Raw genomic sequence first — 17,673 nt, forward strand, 5'->3', positions numbered from 1 at the left:
GGAAAATCCACAGTAAACGAACACAAGATTTTCAAAAAGTTATCTTTCTTTTTTTTCATTAAATGAATACTCCACATTAAAATTCATTTATATTGATAAAAATTGTATATTGCTGGACCAGAAATGGTATATTACGTGCTTATATATCTCAATAATATACTATACTGTATGATATCATGATTGAATCTGTTGGAATATTAATATTTTATTATATTTTTGTTATTTTTAATTAATGGTATATCTAATGATATTAATATAAGTAAATTCATTAACAATAGGAAAATGTATATTGCTGAACGAAAAATGATATATCACGTACTTGTATGTGTTATCAGTGTGGTATCAAAGGATTAAGGGGCTAAAATAGTACATCCTAAATAGGTTTATGTGACACAATTTGAATTTCGAGAGTCAAACTTGTTAATTTTGATCGTTTATTCGGACAAAGAATCTTTAAAAATTTTGATATAACATTTATATATTTGAAAACTACATAAAAAGTATAAGTCACAATAATTGACAATTAAAAATATTTAAAAGATATATGAAAAAGCTTGTTTGAATATCGAAATCCGAAAATTGACACATTAGTTGGGATGGAGGGAGTATATGATATACTAGTTAACATGTCCGCACTTCGCGCGGTTGAATACATTCTTTTGTAAATTGTCTTGATATAAAGGGATTAAAAATTGTAACTGAAAATTTTAAAAATAAACATACGTATAAAAATATTGTAAGACCAACGCAAATGTATAAGAATATGCTAAAGCAACCCAGCATGTGAATAACATTATATAAATTCTTACTAACCTTTTTTCTCTGTTGTTTTTAAATCATCCAAATGCTTTTTCAATTTGTGCGTTAAATCATCCAAATGAAAATAAATTAGAAATTATATCAGAATAATAATCTATGCACTAAACGTTAAATTAAGAAAAAAATTAAAAATTTATGCAACTATTTTCGTTTTCTTTCTTTGACAATCCATACCAAAAACCATATATCACAGTAATAATCTTTACACTAAAAAAAATAAAAAAAATTGTTGACAACCGCTTATTTGCAAAGCTAACCGCGACAATAATCATGAAAGTTTCTACATTTGATCATAAACTATGCAGTTTGATTTTTAAAGAGATCAAACTTCAGCATTAAAATTATTGTCTCTGTTCATCAAGAAGAGAAAGAATTTTATTGTAATCCCCTAGAATAAAATTGACCATTTCTTACTGTCATCCAAGTGATATAGTGATTTCACTTGTGTGCAATTTTTTTTCTTTAGCACGTTTGATATACACTATCCAAAGAAATAGAATAATCGCAACCTCATAATATTCTATTTTAGATAAATTTCAAGTGACGCTTCTTTCGATAATTGAACAAATAAGAAGGTTAGACTGCTTTGTTACACTTACCCCTATAGAATTTTGACATTTTGTTCATTGACAATTTAGAATGACTAAAAAATGGCATATTAGAAACAAAAAATAGAAGTCTATAAAAGTACAACACCTTTTGCAGCTATATACAAAATGGATGGTTAAAAAGGAATGAAAGGACACCCCCTTTTATTTTAAGACACAACTTCTAGTTTAAAACTTTAATTACTAATTAGTATTTCAATAATTTTCTAATATCTACAAAACATAAATCCAGTTGTGAAATTTGATATTATAAAAAAAGTTTGTTAATTATCCATATATTGAGAAAATTAAAATGATGGGAGAGTTTAAGCTTGTGAATAACCTTTATTAAAAAATAATATGTACATTAATTGAAAACTCAATGTTGATAATAAATTTCTTATCATCAAATAATGCAGTCAAAAGTAGGGTATCTTATGGCAGTATGTCAAATTCCAAAAAAAAAAAAAAAATATTACAGAAATTCAAGAAGACAATATTAGAGGCTATAATACCCTGATAAATTTACTTTCGCTTTAAGAGAATCCATTCCTATTGGAGATCAAAATAAAAAGTTCCACTTCCATTACGGGTCCTAAAACAAAAGAGAATAAGATCAATTGATAATCATAATTACATTTTAATGAATCAACAAAAATAAAAAACGGGGTAAATAAAATTATTACATCGAACAAATAAGATCAGCTATAGAAAAAACAAACTATGTCTGAAGGTAATTATTGTCGGAAAAAATATCATATATTTGAATTACCCAAAAAGTATATTAGAGCAAATAAGATTACATCAAAGTAATGATATTCCTAGCCAAAAAGTTACAAAAAGATAAAGGGATAATATTTCAAACCTAGCATAAGAAATACTATTTTGTCTCTGAATAACTTTTCACCTTACTATCACAGTACTATGAAAATGAGTTAGCAACAAAAAGATTTCTACCGGAAAAAAATTAACTGGCGATTTCTAAAGCTTTACTTGTTACAAGATCCTTCATTTGATGTATTTGCAGTTTTGCTCATTACTGCCAGATTGATCATATGCTGTGCCTTCAAATTATGATGTATGGATTGGTAATATATTGCCTTTGTAGTTATTATGGATTGGAACTATAATATATTGACACCTTTACCTTTCAGGAGCCTATTACCCCTAAAGTTATTTAAAATATAATAATTACCCCCTAAACGCCGATGCCCACTCTCATATGGGAGAGTGACACATAATTACACGTGTGTATTTATTTGTTTTCTTTCTTTTTTTTTTTTTTTTTTACGTGTCAATTTTTTTTAAAATAAAAATAAAAAATCGAATTTTCATTAAAAAAAAATGAGTTTTAAAACCGTCTTTTTTTTTTAATTTGAAAATTTGATTTTTTTTAAACCCATTAAAAAAAAAAAAAAAAAAAAAAAAACTAAAAACATGGATTATATTTTTTTTAAAGGATTTAAAAAAAAAATTGAAAATTTGTTTTTTTTTAAAACCCGTTTTTTAAAAAGAAAAAAAAAACTGAAAAATGATTTTTTTTTTTAAATATGGAAAAATGGATTTGTTAAAAATATGGAAAACTTGATTATTTTTTTAAAATGTCTTAAAAAATCTTGATTTTCATGATTTCATTTTTCTTAGACACTTTTATTTTTCTCAAAATAAAATTCGGAAAAGTGTTTTTCTTGCCAAAATGTGAAAAAAATGAATTTTTATAAAATTTTGAAAAAATTAATTATTTTATTAACATGTGGAAAACCCGTTTTTTAAAACTAAATGTGAAGACTAGATTTATTTTCAAAAAAATAGATGCATTTTTAAAAAAAAGCCCCTTTTTATGTTCTCACTCTCTCGAAAATAAACACACCTTCTCTTTTTGCCACGTCGGCATTTAGGGGGTAATTATTCCGTTTTAAATAGGGGGTAATAGGGCGGGGAAAGGTAAGGTGTGTCGTAAAGAAATCGGGTATAGTTCGGGGGGGTAATGGTCCTTATCCCGTTATTAGATATAATATGTATAATCAGAGGCGGATTCAAGATTTAAATTCTATGGGTTTAATTTTAAGATTCTTACCATTATATTTTTAAAGTTTTTGGTCCATATTTACTAGTAATATATTGAGTGATTTATTAAGTTTTTTTTTTTTCTACATAACACATAAATGGAAAAATAGGTAAAAAGCCAGAGAAAAAAAAAAAAAAGAAATAGCAATGAAGGCTGTGGAGAGGTATTTATGCCTAGCTTTATATTATAATATATATAGATACAGATTCAAATTATAAGATGCACTTATAATATACAGATGCAACCTATAATCTCTCAAAAACCGAGATGAAATGATTAGATTTTCAACTGTAGCGAGCAGTTACACTTGGCGCCAAAATGGAACTCACCTTAATCTCAAAATTTCTCACATACCCAACTTCAATGCCACTGAACCATGGCATGCTTCAATCCTCCAAAAGCTCAAACAACCAAAACCTATACAACAATTACATGCACACATTATAATATCTGGTCTTTCTCACAATACACGTCTTTGTAACAGATTAATGAATTCATATGCATCATGTCAACTTATATCAGAATCCCACAAAATATTTTCTTTAATAGAGCACAAAAACTTGGTTTCTTGGACTATATTAATAAATGGGTTTACAAAGAATGGCCTTTTTCTTGAAGCTATTGAGACATTTAAACAGATGGTTAATTGTGGGTTAATGCCTAATGCAATCACAATTTCAAGTATTTTACCTGCTATTGGTAAATTAAGATTGACTTTGATAGGAAAATCACTTCATTGTTATTGTGTTAAGCAAATGTATCAATATAATGTGTTTGTTCAAAGTGCATTAGTTCATATGTATTCGAAATTGGGGTGTCCGATTAATGCCCGATACGTGTTTGATAGTATGTCTGAAAGGAATGTTGTGTCGTGGAACGCGATTATTTTTGCTTATTCCAGTAATGGTTTGGTTGAGGAAGCAATTCAAGTATTCAATTTAATGAGAAGGAGCTTGTCAGTGGATACATTTACAATAATGAGTTTGGTTTCTGCTGCTTTTGGCGTTGGGGGTTTACGAATAGTTACTCAAATCCATGGTTTAGTAGTTAAATCCGGTCATGATAACAGCCAACGTGTTGAAACTCGTCTAATAGAGATGTATATTGATGTAAATTGTGTTGATGATGCTTACTGTATATTCTGTGATATGCCTGTAAAAGATGTGGTTGCTTGGACATCGATGTTAACAGGGTTTGTAAAGAGTGGACAATGGATTATGGCTGTGGAACATTTTAATCGGATGATGGCCACAGAAGAAGTGGAACTTGATTCTGTTGCTCTGATAGGTATTTTTAGAATTATGTTTTCGGACTGTAGTAACTTTATTTTGCCGCTTTAGTTTTTTTGAATAAATCGTAGTTAATACTCCCTCCGGATTAAAAAAAAGAATCCTCTTAACCTTTTTTTCTTGGATAAAAAAAGAGTCCACTTAGCAAATCAAGAAAGAATTAACCTTGCTTTTTCATATGTGCCCCAATTAAGTGTTATATGATCAAATCCCAATGCCTATTTAATTAGGGGTAGTTTAGTTAAATTACCTATTTTTGTCTAGGAATTAATATTTTTTTAAGGGGTGTGCAAATGGCTAAGTGGACTCTTTTTTTGATCCGGAGGGAGTAGTTTGTTAGCTATTCCTATTTTATACTCCCTCCGGTCCATAAGAAGTGTCCTTTTGCCCTATTTATTTTGGTCCAAAATAAGTGTCCTTTTTGACATAATCAAGAAGGTATAATTGTTTTCTTCCAAATTTAGCCCCATTTAAATAAGTGAGTTTTATGTAATCAAGAAACTATATTAAATAGGTATCATTCAATTAATGGCAAGTTAGTAAAAATACCTTTTTAATTTTTTTAAGAGTTGGTATTTCTTGAGGGGTGTGCCAAACCCCAAAAGGAGACTTATTATAGACCGGAGGAAGTAGTAATTTTTATAATGTGAAGATATTCTAGGCTAGGATAATGATTATCTTTTTACTCTTTTGTTACTGCAAGTTCCCTATAAATGCATAGCTAAACAAAGCTAAATAAGATAGTTCCCTTTGACTGCATAGTCAATATCTTTCTCTTAGCCTTTCTCTGTTAAGTTTCTTTGTTAAAAACCAACAGGTATCCTTTCGGGATGCAGCAGTTCAGGAGCTTTGCAGCAAGGCAGGAGGGTGCATGCATTGGTAATAAAATTTGGTTTTGAAGGCGATACTTTTTTAGGATCATCTATTATAGACATGTATGCAAATTGTGCTAAGTTGGGTGATGCCAGAAGATTTTTTGAAGGGATGGCTGAGAAAGATGCTGCATGCTGGAATGCAGTGATTGCTGGTAATGGGATGCATGGTTACGGTAATGATGCAATAGACCTTTTCCTGAAGATGAAGGATTTAGGTATAGATCCAAATGAGTCAACTTTGGTTAGTGTCTTGAGCGCTTGTGGTCATGCTGGGTTGGTTGATCAAGGATTGTATATTTTTGAAAATATGGTAGCAAGATGGAACCTTTTTCCCAATCAAAAGCACTATGCATGTGTTGTTGACCTTCTTGGACGTGCAGGGAGATTAAATGATGCCTACTCAGTAATTAGGAACATGCATTCGCAACCAGGTGTGGATGTTTATGGTGCTTTGCTTGGTGCTTGTAAAGCTCATGGGAATATTGAGCTAGGTGTTGAGGTATCACAGAGGCTTCTTGAGTTGAAGCCACGTGATGCAGGTTATTATGTACTTCTCTCAAATATTTATGCTTTGTCTGGAAATTTGGAGGGTGTAATGTCAACCAGATTATTGCTTAGATCTAAAACTTTGAAGAAGGATCCAGGTGTGAGCTCAATTGAGATAAATGGAGCAGTTTACACATTTATGGCGAGCGAAAAGGATCATCCACTATATATTGAGATCTCTAGGTTTCTGAAGGACTTAATCTTCAGAATACAAGAAGAAGGATATGTGCCTGATTTAAAGTCTGTTTATCAGGATGTGGCAGAAGATCTGAAAAAGGATATTCTTTATCACCATAGTGAGAAGTTGGCTATTGCTTTTGGATTGATGAGAACAAAACCAGGAACAATCATACGGGTGACAAAAAATCTCCGAGCATGCAATGATTGCCATTCTTCATGTAAATATATCTCCAAAGTTTTCGGAAGAACGCTTGTCATCAAGGACAAAAACCGCTTTCATATCTTCCATGGTGGGAATTGCTCATGTGGGGACTATTGGTGACATTTTACTCTGATTAATCAACATTTAACTTATCCCACGAAACCACCTCATCTGAAAATGTCTGAGAGTAATTTTTACTACTCAGTTTGGATGTAAAAAACATCCAAACCAAGTGGTGGAGCATTTCAAATGGACCATGAACATCAATCAGCATCAACATATCCTCAAATGATTCTGACCAGGTAGCAAAACTGTCACTTATTGGAAGAGAACTGCTCCCTCTATCTGCTTTTAGAACACCAAATTGTCCAGATACCAGAGGGAGACCTAGTTTTTGGTGGTATTACATGCTTGTGATGTGGAGCAACCTATGACTTCCAGAGGTGACGTTTTCATTAGAAAAGGTGGATGAATATCATAGCGCTAAATTGAAATTGTATGAATTTGCTTGAATAAAACACTGACACTCTATGGGATTGTATGGTAGATTATAGTAGAAAACAGTTAGTGGTGAAATACTAATTGCATGAAAATAAATGACAAATTGACAACCTTTGCGGAAAACAGTTTCCACTTATGCAAGGTATTCCTCTCAGACGTGATGAAGGGATAAAACTGCCTGAAATAAATCTCTCTTTGTGCATTTTCAAGTTGCATATCATGAACCGGCTAAAGATTTTACTGATTTTTTTTTTTTTTTTAAAGAACCTTCTATGTCAGCTAAGGCTCAACAAGATCTAAAGATGTCAGCTGAGTTTGAATTCTGAAATGCGTGAAGCATACAACAGAAAGTAAGCCATATCTCATGAAAATAAGTGATAGAAGGAGCAGCAATGGATTTTCTTTTCCTTTGTCTTATCTTGGTGGCTGCCATATTTCTGGATGACTGTTATATGCTTGACAATATATAGTCAGTTCACCGTTACAGGCAAACCTGGTTAGTTATTTCTCTCTGAGTGTAGATTCCCAAGTTCTTAAATACTACAATCTACATTTAACTTCTAAAAGGTCCTTAATGACTAGCCAGTAACCAGTTCAAGGAGAGAGGTTTTGGGTAGTTTTTGAAGTGCCCTTTTGATGTATCAAGCAATATTCGAATAGTATTTGCAAGGCTTAGCTAAATCCATTCGTTTTCCTTGTTGAATATTAATGAAGGAAAAGTACCTAAAGATCATATTGCTCTGCGGATGCTGAAGAGATGATTTCTTGGCCAATCTTGGAGGTGCTTTTCTAGCTTTGAGCACTGTAAGACAAGACTTGACACTTAATTACTGATGGTAAATGTTCTAATTTCAGTGTCCATTCTGTGATAGTGCTAAGATTGGTATAGTGGGCTTTTAAAGCAAACATCTACTTTTCCTTTTGCAACTTATATGTTCTAATCAGACATAGAAAAACTTCATAATTTTCTCCTGTAAGACTTCCACTCACAGCTTGCCTGTTCCAACAAAGAAAAGACTATATTCTGTTGTTGTTAAGACTCGAAGACCATTTTTCATTAGATTGGATATATGCCTGGTGTATGCAGAAAAGGAAAAAAACATAGAAGATAGTCAAACAAAAGCAGGGTTTACAACCACTGCCCCCTGAGACATGTTATGCGTCTTTTTGTTTTCTATCTTCTTTTTGTTGAGCGACATTCCTTTCAAGCTATTAATCAACAAAACATAAAGTGACTATATACCAGCCACGTGCAGTTAGAGATTTATTTCCAATTGGGAGGAAAAAGGCTGCAAAAATGTGGATCATCAAATTGTTTAGTTCCAGCCTATACATAAGAAAAGATATTAGTTTAGCATTTAAATACCTAACTTTGAATAAAATGCTGCTTGTAGGTTGTTATATAGTTTTTTGCATTTGATTCAGTTAAGAAATTGACACGACATTGGATATGTATGTCAAGGAGTTCTCTATTTCTGTTCTCTTTTAGACAGGGCTGTAGGAAAATCTCAAATTCACCCTAAACTTGGCCTGAGATTTGAGTTTTCAATTAATCATATATTGGCATCACAAGTTCTTAAAAGGTGTTTTTGGATTAGTAATGTAAAGGTTTCACAATATTACTCTACAAAAGCAAAATTTTGAACTGTCCAACTCATGGTGCGCTAATTCGAATATGCCAATATAAAAGCAAAGTTTAGTTAAAAAAGAAACAGTAAGATGATGGTTGTGTGAGTTTTATACCTTTATTTTAGGGCGGTTTTGAGTATTTTTGAAACAACATTCTGCAACTATATCAAAAAGTAGCATTTACAATCAAACCTTTTGGATGCGATTACTATCTTCTTCTATGTTTTAAGTTTTCATTTGACCTTGCACATTGGCTATATTTACAGATAATACTTATTCTTTTGATCTTTTCCATCCTGGGATCTTTATCAGATCTTTGATTAGTGGATCCGTAAATACTATGCCCTAGTAATGGTGCTGGTATCATCATCAGCCAACTAATGGTCATGCACTATTCATGTTGGATTCAGGTTGAAGCCGAAGAAAAGCAGACCTAGCAAATCCCTGTATGCAAAAGCCACAGACACTGGTATCAATCCAAAAGCAGCTGCCATGCGGCTCAACATGGAGTAGGATTCAGCGGCAGAGATTGAGGAGGCTGATGAGAGTGATGACCCTGAAGTTCCTGCAGCTGTGGTTAGTGGATGAAATAATGCTAAGAGTCCGTGTTTTGATATTTATCAAGGCTGTATCTGTTGACGACTAAGTACCATCTAGTCTGTCTAGTGTAAAAAGAGCACCAGTGCTAACTTTAATTTCTTGGAACACCTATAGAGTATTATATATTAACTTTTTCTTTGGAAAATATTAGTGGATCAGGTCAATTATTTAATCAGCATTGAGCTAGTGGAGAAAGCCTTAACTCGAATTTTACATGTGAAATGTTGTGATATGTTTAACTTCTTCTGGAGCTGCTTCTGAAAAGGGACATTTTCACGCAGGGATATGGAGCTCCGTACTTGGTCTCTGTTGTGCTGATTCTGTTTTATAATTCCCTCCAGTGAAAGTTTTGCCACTTTTGTATTTGTAAGTAGTTTGCATACATGATTTTATCCATTGCAAATAAAACCTATTTCTCGAATATTAGTGAGTTTGATATTATACCAATAATTTAATTATGAATTTTCTGATGCTCATGGGAAGGATTATTTACCATCTGCCTAAATCTTGGCGGACATAGGTATCCGGTACCTGCGGAAGTGGGAGGTAACAGGTACTCAGACTAGTCGAGGTTCGCCGAAGCACCCGGAGGCCATCATTAGAATCCATATAAAATATTATGATGCTCATGGAACAAACAACTGTCTGCGTTTCATTTTGCATGTTCTCTGGGAATGGGTACTTGGATGGGCTAAATCTCTTTCATGTGCAGTGTTGGAGCATAGTTGTCTCTTTTTTGTGTTTTGTAAGCCTACATTCGGCTATTCTCCATGCTTTGGTTGGTTTATATACTTCCAAGCAACCGTGTGGCTGCACGTTCACTTCATTATTTAATTTGTTTGAGGTCCAAACGCACGAGTGAAGTTGACTTAAAATTGGGCAAATCCTGATGTCAAAATATCAGCTCAATTAATAACCCAACCCCCCCCCCCCCCCAAAACCCCACCCCCGGTTATGTCTGTTTTTCTTTCCGGCTTCTTTTTTGGGTTTTTGCTAGGAGTGATTTTCTTTTTGGAAGGATTTGTCAAGTGTTAAGTAAGACTATTTCGGGTTGATCTATACCACTTGATTTGTTTAAAAAATTTATATACTCCAATTGTCAACATCCCTGTTAGGGAGACTTTGGTGCATCACCAATCAGACGACTTTATGAATTACTGTTATTAAAACAAAATTTGAGAATTTTTTATTTGTAGGAAGTGGTAGACGTGGGTGTGTGTTACATTGTATTAAGCTTTGGATTTTTTTTTTTTTTTTTGTTTAACTATATCGTATTCGATATCTACTGATCCCTTTAATCCAGATTCGTGTTAGATAGCTTTACTAAAGGGGTAAAGTGTTTTCTCCCAACTTTTCCATCCCGAGAACTCAAACCCAATATCTATGGTTGAAAGTAAAGGAATCTCAAACAACTCACAACACTCCTCTTGTTGGTTCGAGAGAATTCTAAAACAAAATCAGGTAGTGCCTCCCATGTCATAAAATATAGCATACTCTTGAGTGAGAGTGAGAGAGAGAACGTGGGAATCATAACTTCAAGGTTTGGCAGATATGGCATCCACATTCTAACTCAACCCCATGTCGCATTTCTCCCTTAAATACCTCCCATTTCTGGAACTTGCTGCTCACCTCTCTTCAGTTTTAATTAACTCCCAGCTTCACATCAAGCTCAAATATGCCTCCCTTTATGGATTCTCAAGACTCAGATAATGAAGCTTTCATTGAAGTAACTGACCTCAGTACTGGCCCCTCTATGAAGCTACTCAAGAAGGAGAGCCTGGGCAGTGAGAAGCAGATTTCAGTGGATCCAATCTCCCTGAAAGAATCAAATGAACTTGCCATCCCCTATCCAAAACCCCCACCTCTCACCATTCCTGATGACAAGTTCTTGAGCTTCAGCCTTCCCAACTCAACAACCTCATCTCCAGATTTTTCCAAGAAAAAGTACCGCAAGAACCAAATTAATCAACTAACCTCTCCTCCTTCATCAACCAATTATCTGGCTCGTCAGCACTCCGTGGCTCTCACTAACCTGGAACAGTTAAGGGAAATCCACTTGCGGAGGAGCAAGTCGTGTGGTGAAGGCAGAGCTAGCGCCCCACCTGAAGAATTCGATATTTGGTTCACCCCCAATAATACCCTTAAACATGTACCAGCAGCTGAGGACAGCAATAAGTTCAATCAAAGTAACTTATTTGACGAACTGGAAACTAGCAGCAGAAATGGTGAAATTTATAACAACAAAATGTTGGAGGGTCGAAATCAGGACGAGGAAAAATTCAAATGCGGAGCATTGTGTTTGTTCATTCCGGGTTTTGGAAAGGGGATCAAACATGTAAGATCAGGGCGAAGGCAAGTAAGCGGTGTATCATCGACAGATATAGGACCACATGTAGTTTCAAGGACAGTGTCATTGGAGAAATTCGAATGCGGGTCATGGACATCATCGGCAGCTATGTTCAACGATGTAGGAGATGGCGCCTCCAACAACATGTTTTTCGATCTGCCATTGGAGCTCATCCGATGCAGTAATGTGAATGACGACACGTTTTCCCCTGTAACGGCAGGGTTTGTTTTCGATAAGGAAGTTAAAGGTGTCCTTAAGAACACAACAACAACAGATTCCAGGAAATCACATGAATCGACACGCCATGTTCGGTTTTCTACGTCGTCCCCAACATCGTACCCGACATCACCTACGTCCTGTATAACACCAACACTGCTCAAGGCTAGAGAAGATTTCACTACCTTCCTTGAAGCTCAGAGTGCATGACAGTACGTATCAAGAGGTCCCTCATCTGCTATGTATACCATAAAGATTTTTTTTTTTTTTAACTTTGTAGTTACAGCGTGAATTTATGCTGGTTCGGATGAACCCCTTCCGCCCCTCTATGATAATCCCCTATACTTTTAATATAGCTCCTCTTTTTTTTTTTTTTTTTTTTTTTTTTTTTTTTTTTTTTTTCGTTTCAACACTTATTCTGTTCCTTCCATGAGATGAAACGGAAGCAACAATAAGTGTGAAACCTTTGTTCATGTGGATCTTGATATAGTTTGAAAGAGAGCTCATGAGCGATTCCAAATGTAACGTAATGTATATATATGAGTCATTTGGTTGGCCCGACTACAATAGTCTGCACAACTAAGTACTGATTACAATATTTGGTTTACCACGTAAGATTAGAGTTAATTTTTTGAACAGCCATCAAGTTATAGAAACGACTCAATAAAATTAAGGTCACTCACAGAATCAATCGTGAAAAATACTAAAAAATTACATAAATGGTACTATGTTTGAGAGCTGGTCTAAAGTTATCCTATAGATATATCTTTTTCCATCGTAGATCTTTTAAATTTATCAGGACCAAGTATTTTTGGTCTTTATTAACACCAGTTTCTCTTCTTCAACAACCAAGCTCAACAAACGCAAGATGGTGTTCTTTAAAAGTTTCTTCAACCAAACCAACTACAAATTATAAGTCAAGAGTCTTCAATTTTCTATGACACATACAAAGAAGACGGAGAAGAAGGAATAGAAGTCTTGGCGGATATCTATATTTGCTAAACTTTTTAAAACGAAGACAAAAGTAAAATACCAGTCTTTAACAGGACACTCCGTGAAATTTTTTGCCTAGTTAAGGGCAAAGAATATTCTTTTGAGTTCTTAGGAGGCTTTTGGGCCAGAGTTCTCATAGGGTATGTCGAGTGTTCTACAACTACAATTATGGCCTTGGAGGTGGATGATTTTGAGTATTTGATCTCGCTTGCTCCACGGACAAAATTCCAAAGTTTTAACAATTTTTCACCTTGAAGGTTTTGTTCATGGTACAAGCTGGGATCAAAAGTTCAAAACCGCCAATTTTCAAGGTCATTGGATGTAATTTCTGTTAGGGTTTTGCCCTGATTTTCTACCATAATTAGAATTCCTTTATTGGTGAAAAGGTTTTCCTAGGTGGAAAAGATCTCTTCCATATTTGACTAATACTTTCTTGGAGGAAATTTTTTGTATTTCTATAAATTGAGGATTCTTCACACAAAAAACACGGAAAAGTATCTACAATGTAGTCCTTTAGAGAGCTTTGCTTAAGGGGAGATTTATTCTCTCAATAGTTTTAGAATTCTTTAATATTAGTATTATCATGTGTAGGTCAATTGACCAAACTCATATCATATAAGGTAAAATACATCAAAACACCCCTAAACTATACCCAAAATGTCGATATCACACTTAAACTATCATATCGTCCCATTACACACCTTATGTATCAAAACCGATATTTTTTACCCCCTCTAGGCCGATGTGGCACAATATTTAAAAATTAAAAAAACAAGGCGCGTTTTAATTATATATATTTATTTTTTTTTTTTTTTTTAATTGTAAAATTCAATTTCTTTTAACCCCCACCCCACGCCTCATTTTCCCCACCCACCAAATTCATCTTCATTTTTTCTTCCATCTCCATCTTCCTTCCTTCCTCCATAGCAAAGACATAAACCAAAATTTTAGAACACTTTTTAATTCTCTCCGAGCACCTCCACCATTATTACTCCATGAAAACCTTTTGGTGGAATTTTGGATAAATTTATCAAGTCCGATTGTCTAGAAGAGAAGATGGAAGCAAATGGTATTTGTGGGTATGGTGATTTGAATGAGAACTAGAAGCAAAATTGGAAGGAGATGGTTTGTTGGAAATTATTGAAGAAGAATGGTGTGGGGCATCGGGGCGAGGGTGACGTGGTCGAAGCTTTGATGGCTAAAATCTGTTTTTGCTATTGAAGAATTTATTTTAACTCATAGATCCAAAAATCCAATGGAGTTTGCCGAGATTTAGTACTAATCTAGTTTTCAATGCTTGATCCAAAAGAATTTTTTTGTGGGCACCATTGAAGCAACGTAGCATCACTATCCTGCTCCTTCTCATCTTAAGCGGGTCACTTTATTTCATGTTGCTATTATGCTTATTATTTCATATAAATGAGCTTGTATTTTCGTAGTTTTAGTCAAACTATTTCGAAGTGGTTTTTGATTTGTGAAATTGCGGTGATGGTGGTGGTATTAGGTGGTGGCCGACGGTGGTTAGACAAGAACAAAAAGAAAAAAAAAAAATATCCGTATATAAAAAAAAAAGAAAGATTGTGAAAGAATAAATAATATAAAAATTTATTGTATTTCTAAGATAAGCAATGACGTGTCGCGCGTGTGGAACACTCCACCTTCGAGACCGGTTCTCGATTAGAGAGGTAAATTCTATTTTTTATATATTAGGTGTGTAATAAGTCACTAGTAAAAAAAAAGTTTAAGCGCGATATCGACATTTTGAGTATAGTTTAGGGGTGTTTTGATGTATTTTGCCATCATATAATAAAGTTTTTTTTATAGTTTTCTGTCGTCTGATTTATCGTCGTTAAAGGTTTGCAAAGTATTAGCTTCCGCATGACGCCCTGTTATTTCGATCCCCACAATTTCCTGATAGGGTACTTAGAGCCCGTTTGGATTGACTTAAAATAAGTAGCTTTTAAGCACCAAGTTTGAATAGCAGTTTTTAAGTGCTTGAGTTGATTTTATTAATGAGTAGTTACATGTTTGGATAGAAGTATTAAATAAGCACTTTTTTTGTTAAAATGACTAAAATGACCTTAAATTTGTTAACACAAAAAGGTAATAAGAAAATATAAGGGATAAAAAGGTAATATACTTGGTCAAAGAAGTAGCTTTTTGTAAGGATCTAGTAGCTCAGTTGGTTGGCTATCTGAACTTTCACCTTGTTGGTGAGGGTTCGAATCACCACATTGTAATCCCCTCCTCATTTTCCCTTCCCCTACCCCATATGTAATAAAAATAATTTTAAAAAAAAGAAGTAGCTTTTTAAGCTAAAAAATAATGAGTTGGGGTTCTCTAACTTTTTGCTTTTGACTTATTTTAAGCAGTTTTTAACTTATTTTAAGTATTTTTTTTTTTATTTTGCCAAACACTCCAAAAAATTAAAAAAGGCTTATAAGCCAAACACCCTCTTACTCGGAAGACATTGGGCTCCAACAGCAGTTAAGCCTAATGGATATACTTTCTTATGTTAACTGGGCTACAACTATAAAACAGGCAATCTGTATAAGATTTCAGCGGACCCCAACTTATGGATTCCATGTGTAGTCGAAGGGACGAGAATTTCACCCATCTATCTAATACCCGCTTTGGGCTCCGATTAATATGCATTCACGCATATTAATTGTTAAAGTTCACTAACACATCAAAGTTGCAAAAAACTTGCAATCATTTGAGAAATTTGCATAACGAAAATGTAAATTTGCCAAAAAATATAGTATTTTATTTTTACCTTTTTCGGTAAAGGGAAACGTATCTTGGGGAGCACTACTCAAAAAGGTTTTAGAGGATTTCACTTGGTCATGAGTATGATGCCACAATTAAAGTACATTTACTTCACCGAAAAAAAAATGACAAATCCATATTTCATAATCATATGAGAAATACTGTTTTGTTTTATTAGTGTTACAACTGATTGGAACTTAACAATAACTCACAAGTTTTTGGAAAACAAATGTTAAAATCAAATAAAACTCATATTGCAAGTTAAACTATGACCAAAGTTGTCACAATAGCTTTGACCAAAGGAAAGAAAAATCAGCCTTATGTTTATTTCCCGTGGTATAATCTTTTCGTGGACTTGATTCTACAAAGAATATATGAGAGCTAAGAGATAATTCTGCCGACAAACGCTACCCAAATAAAATGGGAAATAAGCAAAAAATTGAGGAATCACTTTCGCCATAAATTCTCGTCGACATGAATTCGTCTACCCAAAATTCTTTCGGTCACTATTTTTATACACTTCAAACAAATAATATATTTAGATGACTACTTTTTAGTTTTGTTTTGATTGTTAGGATATTTTCTATCTGACATGATTTTACTATGTTTGGATTTGTATTCTCAGGACCTGAATGCTTGTGTTGTCAGAAATTTCCTCGATAATGATTTTATTGTTAGCATTAATACTTTATTTAAATGATTTCGTGGAAATGAGGAATTAGTAGATAACTTGTCATGGAGAGTTTATTTGGACGTTAATTTCTTTTGAGAAAAAGAAGAAGCTCGACTTAATAGGTGCATAATCGAAAATTTGAAATAACGAAACCTAACTTAAAAAGCCGACCCAATTCGATCTTATTTGAATTAGATTTGGATAATTATTTATTAAATCTAAAAATTAAAATCGAAATCGAAATTTTAATATCTAATTCGTGTCCGAATATCCACCCCCTATTTTATTTAAACGAGACATAAGGCCACGGGGAGGAGAAGTATGTTCAACAACAATAATATTTTAGACAGTATTGGAAATCTTTCATTTGAGACCGCAAAATCATCTAGCAATTTCTTAAAGAAAGAATTTGATCGTATACTCGTCTTTTTCTTCTTCTTCTGAATAATACACAACGAAAAGTGATTTTAGCTGGCTTATTGAAGTTGTAGCCCCAAAAACTAGTACTAATTGAAGAGTGATTTGCTCGTCTATTCTATTAGGGAAATACTCGAGTATAAATTCTTTATGCTTGTGTAAACGACCAGAATCCTCTCATATCCAATTAGTGCAGCCATCTTGTTTACTGGTACTATCGAAAAGTCTCATGCAAACATCGAAATCTTATGGACATTGTTGAGAATTATCATTATTTATTAGCCAACCAAGTAACAGACGCACCATGAAGAAAGATACATATATGTTAAGAGTCTCACGTCTCATTTAATGGATGGGCGGTCTCTTTAATATGTCTAGAGTAATCCTCATCACTTGAGATAATTTTTGGAATTGAATTAGGCTCAAAATTTATTTCTTAACAATATATAGACTTAGAGCTACTCATTGATTTTTATAATATGAAGATGCTGAGGAAAAGAAAAATAAAAATAAAAAAAAGTAATGAGCAAAAATAGAAATATTGGGCTGAATCTATGGTTTATGGTAGAGCACTCAATGCAAACTAAAATGGTCCCATTGCCTACTTGAGCTCTTGAACTACGATCTTTAATTGAATCTACTGTTGTATTAACCTCGTCACAGCTTTTGGACTGACCAGATCCATTTCCTCCATACAGAACTCCCCATCAGTCCATCACCATGTTTATTAGGCCCCACTGTCCGAACCCCATGATGCCCCTTCATTTTACCATTCTTTCTTATACTTTTATCTTTTAATTATACGTTTCAGTTTTTTAGCCTTAATTATGAAATCGCTTTTGTAGAGAGTGTTCTATCTCCTAAAGTGGAACTTCTCCAAATATAGGTCCCAGCGGGTAAGGGATGGGTGGGAAATCAAAAAAGAAAAACATTAGGATTTGCGTTTGGGTTCGGGAATTGGG

General features: G+C 33.7%; 2 protein-coding genes across 2 annotated transcripts; both read left to right on the plus strand.

The window, feature by feature from the left end:
* The first annotated feature begins 3,716 nt into the window (after nucleotides 1–3,716).
* LOC132038420 (pentatricopeptide repeat-containing protein At1g11290, chloroplastic-like) lies at nucleotides 3,717–7,262 on the plus strand. The gene is made up of 2 exons (XM_059429094.1): nucleotides 3,717–4,761; nucleotides 5,581–7,262. The coding sequence occupies exons 1-2, from the start codon at nucleotides 3,747–3,749 to the stop codon at nucleotides 6,684–6,686; spliced, it is 2,121 nt and encodes a 706-aa protein (XP_059285077.1). The 5' UTR covers nucleotides 3,717–3,746; the 3' UTR covers nucleotides 6,687–7,262.
* A 3,032-nt stretch (nucleotides 7,263–10,294) lies between these two features.
* Nucleotides 10,295–12,384, plus strand: LOC132038425 (uncharacterized). Its single transcript, XM_059429098.1, has one exon. It carries the CDS (start codon nucleotides 10,972–10,974, stop codon nucleotides 12,067–12,069), a length of 1,098 nt encoding a protein of 365 aa, XP_059285081.1. The 5' UTR covers nucleotides 10,295–10,971; the 3' UTR covers nucleotides 12,070–12,384.
* The last annotated feature ends 5,289 nt before the right edge of the window (nucleotides 12,385–17,673 follow it).

This window comes from Lycium ferocissimum, chromosome 2, assembly GCF_029784015.1.
Source record: "Lycium ferocissimum isolate CSIRO_LF1 chromosome 2, AGI_CSIRO_Lferr_CH_V1, whole genome shotgun sequence".
Lineage (NCBI taxonomy): Eukaryota > Viridiplantae > Streptophyta > Magnoliopsida > Solanales > Solanaceae > Lycium > Lycium ferocissimum.